This window comes from Bos indicus, chromosome 23 (genome assembly GCF_029378745.1).
Source record: "Bos indicus isolate NIAB-ARS_2022 breed Sahiwal x Tharparkar chromosome 23, NIAB-ARS_B.indTharparkar_mat_pri_1.0, whole genome shotgun sequence".
NCBI classification, from domain to species: domain Eukaryota; kingdom Metazoa; phylum Chordata; class Mammalia; order Artiodactyla; family Bovidae; genus Bos; species Bos indicus.
Window position 1 is genome coordinate 15,102,461 of NC_091782.1, and position 12,514 is coordinate 15,114,974.

The following is a 12,514-nucleotide window of genomic DNA, read 5'->3' on the forward strand; positions in this document are numbered from 1 at the left end:
CTGTAGCCTGTCAGGCCCTTCTGTCCATGCGGATTCTCCAGGCAAGAATACTGGAGTGGGTTGCCATGCCCTCTTCCAGGGGATCCTCCCAACCCAGGGACTGAACCCAGGTCTCCTGCACGGCAGGTGGATCCTTTACCATCTGAGCCACCAGGGAAGCCCCAGGAAGATGCTCAACCCATCCTTATACAGTGTTTACGCACTACCAGCAAGTATGGCCCCCATTCCAAACATCATGGAGAGAGAGACAGCAAGACAAATGGGGGAAGGAAAGGTGAGAAGCGGGGAAAAGGCAAGGAGAGGGCGGAGAGACAGAGAGAGAGGGAATATAAGTGGAAAGGGCAAAACGTTAATAAATTGGTGACTCTCCCACAAAGGGTAAAGGAGATTTGATTGCATTATTCCTCCACTTCTTCTGCATAGTTAAAAGTTTTCGAAATAAAAATTGGGAGGGGGAGAATTTTAGAGCAAAGCCTTTGAAACATACACGTCCTAAGCAGCTTTCAAAGTGGTGTGTGTGTCTGCCCACTCCAATGAATTGGGCACCAGTTCAATTAAAGTAGAGATGACATGAAATGTAGGTTTGTTTTCACTACTAAGGAGTTCAGAAGGATGTCTGGAGCTGGGTTGGAAATATAAAATGGAATGAATTTCACTGTCTTTCAACAACATTCATTTCAAAAGATTCCTATACCATAACAACCACCCTTTTGAAGAAGCAAATAATGAAACTGTATATAAAGAGAGATTGTAAGGCACTCTGGGTACTCATTTAGCAGACAGGATTATAATTTAGCAATATTTACTGAGTGTGCCCAGAACACTCCTCAAGACCCCAAAGGTGTTTGAGGGCTTCAGATACGAATATTGAGATAACGCCGCTGCTCAAGTGCTCTTTGGAGAACTGCCCACTGTGATGTCTGAGCACGGACCCAGTGGTGCTTTTCGGTGATGACGATGTTTCTGAGGCTGTTTTGATTCTTTTACCAAGTTGGTGATGACTGAGTAAATGAATTAGTCATTCCCAAGCCTACTTCCTTACACTTCCCTGGTGGCTCAGATGGTAAACAATCTGCCTGCAATGCAGGGCACCTGGGTTTGATCCCTGGGTCGGGAAGATCACCCTAGAGAAGGGAACGGCAACCCACTCCAGTATTCTTGCCTGGAGAATCCCATGGACAGAGGAGCCTGGTGGGCTACAGTCCATGGAGTTGCAAAGAGTCAGATACGACTGAGGGACTAACACAGATACACAGCCCCACTTCCTGAAGGGGAATGACATCTACCATCGTGTAAACCAAAGAGATGGGAGGAGGTTCAATAAATCATACACTGTGCATTAAACATCAAATATAATCACTCTCAAACATCTTCTTTTATATAACAGAGTTGTACAACAATCTGGAAATTCATTATGATCAGCTGTCTTCTGAAAGCCACTAAAAAGCAAAATAAAATCATAGAGTTTAAGAGGTTTAATCTAATCCTTTCCAGAAGAAGAAACTGAGACTTGGAGAGATAAAGCAATTTACTTTTGGCCCTGGAGCTAATCTATCGTGTGTCTTGAGATATAACTTAAGTTTCCTGATTCCAAGCAGTCCTTTAATTTATTAGGAGGTCATGTTATTGCTGTTGTTCAGTTGCTCAGTCATGTCCAACTCTTTGTGGCCCTATAGACTGCAGCACACCAGGCTTCCCTATCCTTCACTATCTCCCAGAGCTTGCTCAAACTAGTGTCTATTGAGTAGGTGATGCCATTCACCATTTCATCCTCTGTTGTCCCCTTTCCTGCCTTCAATCTTTCCTAACATTAGGGTCTTTTTCACTGAGCCTGCTCTTTGTAACACGTAGCCAAAGTTTTGGAGCTTCAGTTTCAGCATCAGTCCTTCCAGTGAATATTCAGGGTTGACTTCCCTTAGGAGTGACTGGTTTGATCTCCTTGCTGTCCAAGGGAATCTCAAGAGTTTTCTCCAGCACCACAGTTTGAAAGCATCAATTCTTCAGTGCTCAGCCTTTTTTATTGCCTAGCTCTCACATTCATACATAACTACTGGAAAAACCATAGCTTTGACTATATGGACCTTTGTAGGCAAAGTAACGTCTCTGCTTTTTAATAGGTTTGTCATAGCTTTTCTTCCAAGGAGTAACCGTCTTTTAATTTCATGGCTGCAGTCACCATCTGCAGTGATTTTGGAGCCCAAGAAAATAAAGCCTGTCACTGTTTCCACTGTTTCCCCATCTAGTTGCCATAAAGTGATAGGACCAGATGCCATGATCTTCATTTTTTGAATGTTGAGTTTCAAGCCAGCTTTTTCACTCTCCTCTTTCACCTTCCTTCATCAAGAGGCTCTTAATTCCTCTTCACTTTCTGCAGGTGGTGTCATCTGCATATCTGAAGTTATTGATATTTCTCCCCACTGTCTTGATTCTAGCTTGTGCTTCATCCAGCCCAGAATTTCACATGGTGTACTCTGCATATAAGTTAAATAAGCAGGGTGACAAATAGCCTTGACATACTCCTTTCCCAATTTTGAACCAGTCCATTGTCCACGTCCAGTTCTAACTGTTGCTTCTTGACCTACATACAGGTTTCTCAGGAGGCAGGTAAGGTGGTATGGTAGTCCCTTCTCTTTAAGAATTTTCCACAGTTTGTTGTGATCTACACAGTCAAAGGCTTTAGCATAGTCAATGAAGTAGAAGTAGATGGTTTTCCGGAATTCTCTAGCTTTTTCTATGGTGCAACGGACATTGGCAATTTGATCTCTGGTTCTTCTACCTTTTCTAAGTCCAGCTTGTACATCTGGAAGTTCTTGGTTCACATACTGTTGAAGACTGGCTTGAAGAATTTTGAGCATTACTTTGCTAGCATGTGAAATGAGTGCAGTTGTGTGGTAGTTTGAAGATTCTTTGGCATTGCCCTCCTTTAGGATTGGAAGATTGTGTTAAGTTTTCCCTACAGTGTTAGTCACCCAGTCGTGCCCGACTCTTTGTGACCCAATGGACCGCAGTCCACCAGGCTCCTCCGTCCTTAGTCCATGAGATTTTCCAGGCAAGGATACTGGAGTGGGTTGCCATTTCCTTCTCCAGGGGATCTTCCCAACCCAAGGATCAAACCCGGGTTTCCTGCATTGCATGCAGATTCTTTACCGACTGAGCTACAAGGGAAGCCCATACTCCATTTCAAATGTGGTACATGCTGATTTCTTCTCATCCCAAACTGGCTTCTTCTTGTCTTCTCCATCCTAGTAAGTGCCAACTCCACTTTTTTCAAAGTTCAGTCCAAAACCTTAGAATATATGCTTGACTCCTCTCTTTCCATTGTACTCTGTATCCAACCCATCAGCAAACTCTGCTAGTCTGACCTTCAAAATACAGCCAGAAGAACCCAATTACTTCTCAACATTTCCACTAGCTACTACTCTGGCCCAAGCAACCATAGTTTCTTGCCTGGTCTCCCTTGGCCCCCTTTCAGTCCATTATCTACACATTGGCAAGAATGATCCTGCTAAACCATAAGTGAAATTAGTCTATTATTCTGTTCACAACCCTCCATTACCTTCCCTGAGCACTTCAGGAAAAGCTCCAAAGGACCTGGCCACTCTGTTATCCCTTAGCCTTCGTCTCCCTCCAGCCGTCTTGCTCACTGTCTTCTAGCCACACACATTCCTTGTGCTTCTTCAAGCAAGCCAGGCACTCTCTCATCCCAGGAACTCCATTCTTGCTCTATCCTGATCCTGGAATTCTCATCCCTCACACAGCAAAGTGTCTGGTTTCCTTACTTCCTTCAAGTTTCTGTTAAAATGTTCACCTTCCCTGAAGCCCCTGTGAAAAACTGCAGCCATGCCTCCAGTTTGCTGCCCTCATCCCAGCAATCTTCATTTGCCTTTCCTTACCGTATTTTCCTCCACAGCACTCAAAACTTTCTGACATACACACACTCCCTGTTCATCTTTTCCCACTAAAATGCAAGTACCTGAGAGCAAAAGTTTGGTGCATTCCTTGCTGTATTCCCAGCCACTAAAACAGCACACAGTGGATGGGTAATAAAGATTTACCGACTGCATGAATTTTCTTGGGTGAAAACAGCATTTAAGATGCTTAAATATTTTATCTCTGAACATACATAATTTACTAATTTCTTTATTTAAAATACTAAAGCCAATATTTTTTGTTTCTATCATCCTATAGGTGACACAAAGTGAAAGTTCTTCCTATTCTCTGACTTGTGGGGATAACATAATGGAAATTGGAAAGCTCAGTGGATGTTGGGAAGCTCATGAAGAAAAAAAATCCCTTAATTTTACTTTTCTAAATTTAATCTTATTTTATGTATATGGATCATACTACACACTCTGTATTTATAACTGAATTTAATTCATTCAGCAATGTAATCAGATATCTTTCTATGAAAATAAATCTTACTTTATTACATCAAATAAAATAAAGATTTTTAATTCAGAGGTTTAGAAAGAATGATCAGGAGATTTAAAAATAATAAGCAAACAGCACTTTTTCAATAAGCGTATGTGCAAATATACTGTTTATATCTGCATAACATACAGCATACTTTGGAAATGGCCAAAAGATAGCTGCTGCTGCTGCTGCTAAGTCGCTTCAGTCGTGTCCGACTCTGTGTGACCCCATAGACGGCAACCCACCAGGCTCCCCTGTCCCTGGGATTTTCCAGGCAAGAATACTGGAGTGGGTTGCCATTTCCTTCTCCAATGCATGAAAGGGAAAAGTGAAAGTGAAGTCGCTCAGTCATGTCCGACTCTTAGCAACCCCATGGACTGCAGCCTTCCAGGCTTCTCCATCCATGGGATTTTCCAGGCAAGAGTACTGGAGTGGGGTGCCATTGCCTTCTTCAAAAGATAGGGACATGGCCAATTGTTTCTTAGCCATCAAACAGAATCAAGCTGAACACAATGTTTTAGGAAATTGTGGCTTTGTGGAGACAGGCCTAGCCCAGTTGTCATTAAGTCATAGCTAGTAAGGTATGTAGTATGCTTATACCAGTGGGAGAATGCCACCTTCAGAAAAATAAGTCATATATTACAAGGCTACTCCTTAAGGGACAGAATACAAGGCAATGAGGAGCCACAAAGACAAGGTTAGACCTACCTCACCATGCAACCCTGGGCTAGTCCTTCTCCTGTGCTTACTGTAAAAGGAGCCACAAGACAAAGATGGGCTGGAGGTGGTGGGAGAGATAACCATGACAGACATAATGGGGGGAGTTGTGAAGACCAAAGAGAATCTTTATGAGACAAAGTCATCATCATCATCACCATCATAATGAGGAGGGAGGAGAAATAAGAAGTAGAGAGAGAGAAACACACAAAAAATATCTGAGGTGGTTCTATCCATGCACAAGGGCAGGAACAGTCTCAAATTAAGGCCCATGCAGAACAGCCTAGAACACAAGAGAACAATTAGGACACCTTCAGCAGGACCACACAGAGTCGCTCAGTTGTCTCCGACTGTTTGTGATGCTATGGATTGTAGCTCGCCAGGCTCCTCTGTCCATGAAAATTTCCAGGCAAGAATACTGGAGTGGGTAGCCATTCCCTTCTCATTTGGCCCAGAGATTAAATATGGGTTTAACTTGAGCTCAAACTTCTCCAGAAATTAAAAGTGTGGATTAAAAGAAATTATGCCATCTGGAGAGTAAAGACAGTATGCAACAGCCATAATCTCCAAATGTAAGGCCTGCCTACTAGGAGAGTATTTGGACCAAAGGCACTGATGACAATCCAGGAGTGGCTGAATGTTGCTTGCATCTTGCAGTTCAGCACTGTGCCAGAGAAATAAAATGCAACCCATAAATATGAGTACATATTTAACATTTTTACTAGCCACATTGTTGAACTGAAGTGAAACAGGTGAAATTAAATTTAATAATATATTTTAGCACAATATATTCAACATGTTTTCACTTTACTGTGTAGTTAATATGAAAAGAATTATTGAGCTTTTTTATATTCTTTATTTCATAGTAATCTTTCAAAAACGCTTGATATGTCTCATACTCACAGCACATCTCAATTCAGACCAGCTCCATTTCAAGTGCTTAAGAGCTACACGTGGCGAGTGGCTGGTACCATAGACAGTACACGTACAGAGTGTACACATGCACAGGTGAGGTCATTATGCCTTTTAGGTTATTAAGAAAGCTCACCTATTCAGCATACAGATTGTTCCTTAAGTTGTCATCTTTAATAAATTTTAGTCATGCATTGAACGTCCTATAAGTGGGCCAAGAAGGAAAAAGATAACACTTGATAAACAGATGTAATTTAAAAAAAACAAAAGGGTAGGATCTTAGGATATCCTGTTGGATACAGAAATATACCCCCTTTTTAATTCTGGGCACAGCAGTGAAAAGACAACTTGAATTCTATTTACTAGATAAGACAGAGAACTGTACTACATTCTCCCCAAGAAATGATACCAATGATTTCACAGTGGATATTAAAGCAGGACAAGAGTTACTTCAATAGTAAAACAGAACTGAAGATGGAAAAAAGGAAAGCTTACTTAAATCTGTAGCTTTCTCGCTTATTATTCACAAATCCATCTGCCAAATCACGAGGTAAGATGATTTCCAAGCTAGGTGTTAATTTTTCATCTTCATCTATGGAATAAATCTGCAAATATGAAGACAACAAATGGATATAAAATGATAAAATTATGACTTGAACAATGACCATGTTATTATGACATGCATTGTAATAGTATTTTAAAAACTGTACTTTTCAGATAAAAAGTCGTAACATAGCACAACTTGGATAATTTTCCTGTTTAAACTCTGTGCACACTCAAACAAATATATGGAACTGAACAAAAAGTAAAACCTAAATCAATGTCTGATCAAAACTCAGATCCTCTTTGCATTATCTAATACTTAAATTTGAGTATTTGAGTGTCTGTCTCCATTGTTGAGAAAATAATAGCCCTGACAACAACATATTATCTAAGTATTGCTTTGGAATTATGTACCAGAAATTAACATTTTACTACAACCAATAAGCATTTCTCAGCATTTACAAAATGCTAGACACAGAGATGAAAGGCCTGGGTCTGAGCCCTCTCAGAGAGCTCACAAGAATGCCCTAATTCAAGTTATGTTCAAAGAAGCCCGAGTTTCCATGAGACATATTTAAGCATTTGATAAAAGACATGTGGCTTCAAAAGACACATGTAATTCACGTCTTTGATGTCATTTTCTAGGTTCTCCTCCCAGCTCAGCCACTAATTAGAAAATGACCTGAGAGAAATCACTTAACCTCTTTAAGCAGATAGGGAAATGAAGGGTCTTAACCAACCCCCTTTACAATTGTAATATTCTGATTCTCTTCTTGGTTATCTATCCCTTTACTTATTGGCCAGGAAAAGCAAGAGTCCAGCCTATAAACAGATCATAGGGAATAAATAGAAGTCTACAATTTGATGTCCAAAGACCTGGATCTAACACTGATCTCAGTTTACCAGCTGTGTGACCAGTCACCGCTTTTAGCGTCTCAGTACATACATAAGATGAAGAACACAGAATCGCCTCCATTACAAGATTGCTGTGGGGATCAAATGATGTCATGGAAATAGAAGCATTTTGTAATGCACCATAAAAAATGTTAGTCATTAGGTTTAGAAGTTTTTAAAAAAGACTTTTTGTCTTTCACCAAGAAATAAAATTCTTTCTAACAAGCAATACTTCCCATTTAAGACCCATTTAGATGCTTGATTATGGGGGGGAAGTCATATTCTGAAATAAGTAAAAAGCCTGCCTAAATCTCCAGAAAGTCTGAATAATTTTCCTAAGCAGATTTTTATTGAGCTCTCTCACTTAAAATGTGAGGAATTCATGTAAGAAAAGTCATGCTGTAAAATAAAATTATTCATAGAAAGTTATGGCATCACGTCCAAGGCTTTCTGGTTAGATTTTCTCAGGAGACATTTAAAAATTATATTCTATAGGGCACTACATTGTTTTTTTTAAAAAAGGTTAATGGTTAGACAGGTGAGTGAAAAGGGTGAGTAAGACAAAAAAGTGTACAGGAGTGAGGGATGCCATACATTTTTTAAAAATCTGTAACAGTACTTAGAAGACAAAAAGGGCCAATATATTAACAGAGTAGGAACAGTGACTTTCCACTCCTCTCATTAAGCCATTCTTTGAGGCATTAAGAAAAGCCCACAACAAGAAAACTTGTTTAGTCTAACAGATTGGCTTTCTACCGTTAGTCATAAAAATATTTGAGATGGAGCTGTTCTTTAATAGGAGACAATTAGACCAATGCAAGGATGACTATGAAGATATTTCAAAATATACAAAGCACTATGCAAATGAAAAGCACTGCTACTGTTAAAATTATCACAGAGGGTCATCTTATGTATCTTTTAATACACTAATCTATAAATTATCATCATTTAATTTATAGTGTCTCAGGGAGTATGATTAATGAAGTAACAGAGCCACAAAATGAAGAAAAAACATACCTTTGAGTCACTCTTAGTTTAATGCTACAAAGAGTATATCTAGTCAGAGAAACAACCACACAACCTTTGGGAGCAAAAGTACAGGGTGCCAACAGTGGGATTTCTAAGGAAGGGTTCAGTTCAGTTCAGTCGCTCAGTTGTGTCCGACTCTTTGCGACCCCATGAATCGCAGCACGCCAGGCCTCCCTGTCCATCACCAACTCCTGGAGTTCACCCAGACTCACGTCCATCAAGTCAGTGATGCCATCCAGCCATCTCATCCTCTGTCATCCCCTTCTCCTCCTGCCCCCAATCCCTCCCAGCATCAGAGTCTTTTCCAATGAGGAAGGGTAGGGATACACTAATTCAAAACTTGTTCATCTGTGTTCTCTGATTTTTCTGTACATGGCATAATGTTGCAACTCAGTAAGAATCTGGCATTATTAAAGTACAATATGATACCTAAAAATATTTCCTGGAGTAGCAAACAAGACACTCCATAGAATCTCACAGAAGAAATGCAAAAGAAGGCACATTTTAAAAATACAAACATTGCACTTTAAGGAAAGAAGTTCAAATTAAATCCAACGTTCTCTATCAACCCACCCCCCCTCCAAGCCCCACCTCTATCCATCCTGTCACACGATCACATCCAAGCACCTGTTTCTGACTGCTGAGTCAATATAGACAGGTTCAGTATTTTTAGCTAAGAATCTGGGGGTGAGGGTGGGGGAAAGTATGGGTGTGGGGGCAATTTTTATATGTGATGTACTTTAAAAACCTTGTAAGTGAATGTAAGAGGAGAAAAAATGGGAAGATACTCAATGGTTGCTTTCCATACTCTATATTCCTTAAATTTTTTAAATGCCACACTTAGAGTGTTTTCATGCATCTTTTCCTAACTGTATTCCATGAATGAAAAGACTGAAGATGAAAACAATGACAAGACACTATATTCCCCTTGTTTTAAATATATAAATTTACATGAGGCAAATCCTAAATTATAAGCTGCTATGATGACAGAGGATGAGATGGCTGGATGGCATCACTGACTCGATGAACGTGAGTGTCAGTGAACTCCGGGGGTTGGTGATGGACAGGGAGGCCTGGCGTGCTGCGATTCATGGGGTCGCAAAGAGTCAGACATGACCGAGCGACTGATCTGATCTGATCTGATGATGTTACATGGACTTCCCTTGTGGCTCAGCTGGTAAAAATTCCGCCTGCAATGCGGGAGACCTGGGTTTGATCCCTGGGTTGGGACGATCCCCTAGAGAAGGGAAAAGCTACCCATTCCAGTATTCTTTCCTGGAGAATTCCATGGACTCTATAGTCCATGGGGTAGCAAAGAGTTAGATGTGACTGAGCGACTTTCATTTCACATGATGTTACATGGGCTTCCCAGGTGGCTCAGTGGTAAAGAATCCACCTGCCAATGCAGGAGACAGAGATATTAGTTTGATCCCTGGGTCAGGAAGATCCCCTGGAGAAGGAAATAGCAACACACTCCGATATTCGTGTCTAGGCAATCCCATGGAGAGAAGAGCCTGGTGGGCTACAGTCCATGGGGTCACAAAAGAGTCTGACACAACTTAATGACTAGACAACAGCAAATGTTGTTACATATATACATATACTCTTTGTAGATATGAAGTAGAGATAAAATATTATTAAAAATATACCCATTCCAGAGACTCATGAATATGACTCAGATGGCCCTTGCCAATATCCTTATTTTCTGAGGCACAAAGGTTTTGTCCCAAAAGCTTTGGAATAAAAAAATCCTTAATTAAAATCACGGTTCTGCCACTCACCAGGTGGCTGGCTGAGCCAAATTATTTAACCTGTCCGAGACTCAGCTTCCTCATCTATAAAATGAGGAAAACAGCAGCCTTGCAGGGTTTTCATGAGACTCGAGGATAATGCAGACAAAGAATCTAAGTGGTAAGAATGACTATGCTCCTTCCCAAGGAAAGAAAACAATGTTTTGAAACATCTGAGGAGCATTCAAAGTATTTTCGCTCAGAGTAGGATCATGCCTTAGCCTTCTTTGCACACTTCTGAGCGTAGCATCCTAGAGGAAACGCCTAGTAAATGCTCAGGTAATGTTTTCAGAATAAAAGGTATGTATATTCTTTGTGTAAGTTGCATAAATACCTGTTTACATCTGCAACGAGTGTATGTCAACGTTTATGTTCAGAATGACAATATAGTCAAAAAACTCTAAGGGCCCACTGCGTAAGAACCACCGGGTAGGCTTTGTGTGTCTCTATCTGTATCTATCATCCGTATCATCTTAGAGCGTGTAGACACGTATCTCTGGCTTGCACATTTTGCCCGAGGATGAAACAGAAGTTTGAATGCACCTGGGTGGGCAGACCTGTGTGACTGTTCTCGAGAAAAGTGCAATAAGGGCGCACAGCTAAGGCTAGTCTATGATCACGCATACACGCAGACGTACATGTGTGTGCACGGGTCTGCAGCTGCGTGAACACGTGCGTCCCGGAGTACACAGGTGGTTCTGTGCAGGTTAATCGGGGCCTGTGTCGGGTGGAAATGGACTGGGTGTCTGTCCGAGCCCCCTGACAGCAATGTGTTGGCGTCTATGGGCTGTTCGGGTGCCAGAACAGAGTGTGCTGGACGTCTGGCCGTATCCCGCGCCGGGAGCCGAACCCCTCACATGGGCCGGGGACCCTCGCGTGCCGCCCCTCCCCCGGCCTGAGAGGCCCCTCCGCGCCGGCGCCCGTGCTGCTCCGACCCGTACCCCTTGTTGCTGCTTCCGGACAGTGGGCTTCACCCTGGCGAAAATTTGGATCGTCTGCTTCACCATCTCCTCCTCGGCTCTTGCACTGACCCTTGACCTCTCTCAGGCACTGGCTCCCCAAACTTCTGACTCCAGCCGCCTCAGGCAAGCCGTAGCCTTGGCAACAGTAACTAGGGATACTACCCATGGAGCACCGCGCCAACCAGAACCGCCTCCTCTCCCTAATTGGTTGCTGACAAGTGGGAAGGCCCGGAGGGAGGGGTTGAGGGCGGGGGCGGGGCCGAGGACGGGGCGGGGCCACGCGAAGAGAGCTGCGCGTGCGCGTGATCAGATCTGGTACCTGGCTTAGAGCCAAAGCTGGCCTGGAGAGTGGTTAATGGGGTGACAATCGTTATGCCTTGCCCGTTCTTTAATCCATTCTTTCTCTTTGCCAACACCTCTTTTTAGCACTGAAGTCGTTCTGGTTTTTATTATTCATTCATTGAAAAGATGGCACTTGATTTGTGACAGCAATGTACTGCCTGGGGATTCTGAGCTAAGCAAACACTTCCTGTGCCCCCTTGGAGATTAGGGTCTGATGAAGAAGACAGAGTTTTAATGGGAAATCACAAGTTAAGACCGAGTCCTGTGGAAGGGCACCTTATCTAGTTCTGTTTTGGAAGAGGCCAAAACTGGAGGAAGGGGGACTATTTTTCACGCAATAGTCCTGTCATGAAAGGATGGGCTCTGGTGTGCACTATTGGGAATGTGAGTTGGTACAGTCACTATGGAAAACAGTGTGTATGGGCCTTAAAAAATTAAAAATAGAACTGCCGTGTGATTCAGCAATTCCACTCCTGGGTATATATACAATAGAATTGAAATCAGAGAGATAGTTGCACTCCCAAATGCACCAGAAAGATTAACCATGATATGGAACCAACCTAAATGCCCACTAATGGATGAATGGAAAAAAGAAAATGTGATATATATATATATATATATGAATATTATTTTATATATTATGTTTTATATCTATAATGGGGGTATATATATTATTCTGCCAAAAAAATAAAGACATCCTGCCATTTTAACAACATGGATGGAACTGGAAGGTATTATGCTTGGTGAAATATGTTGGAAAAGACAAATACTGTATGGTCTCACTTACATGTGAAATCTAGAAAAGCTGAACTCATAGAAACAGAGAGTAGAATGGTGGTATTCAGAGGCCAGGAAGTGGGGGAAATATGTAAATACTGGCCAAAGGGTGAAAACTCCAGTTATAAGTTCTGG

General features: G+C 41.8%; 1 protein-coding gene across 10 annotated transcripts in view; it reads right to left on the reverse strand.

The window, feature by feature from the left end:
* Positions 1–11,419, reverse strand: part of KIF6 (kinesin family member 6) — a 425,617-nt gene extending 414,198 nt beyond the window's left edge. For 7 of the 10 annotated variants that reach the window (XM_070777912.1, XM_070777913.1, XM_019986270.2 and 4 more), the window contains exons 1-2: positions 11,240–11,419; positions 6,538–6,647 (exon numbers count right to left, since the gene is read on the reverse strand). In XM_070777912.1, the coding sequence (XP_070634013.1) occupies positions 6,538–6,647; positions 11,240–11,305 (176 nt within the window). In that variant the 5' untranslated portion in view covers positions 11,306–11,419. The remainder of the gene's footprint in view (positions 1–6,537; positions 6,648–11,239) is intronic. The other 3 variants (XM_019986271.2, XM_070777917.1, XM_019986273.2) reach the window with 1 other exon arrangement.
* Positions 11,420–12,514: the final 1,095 nt, after the last annotated feature.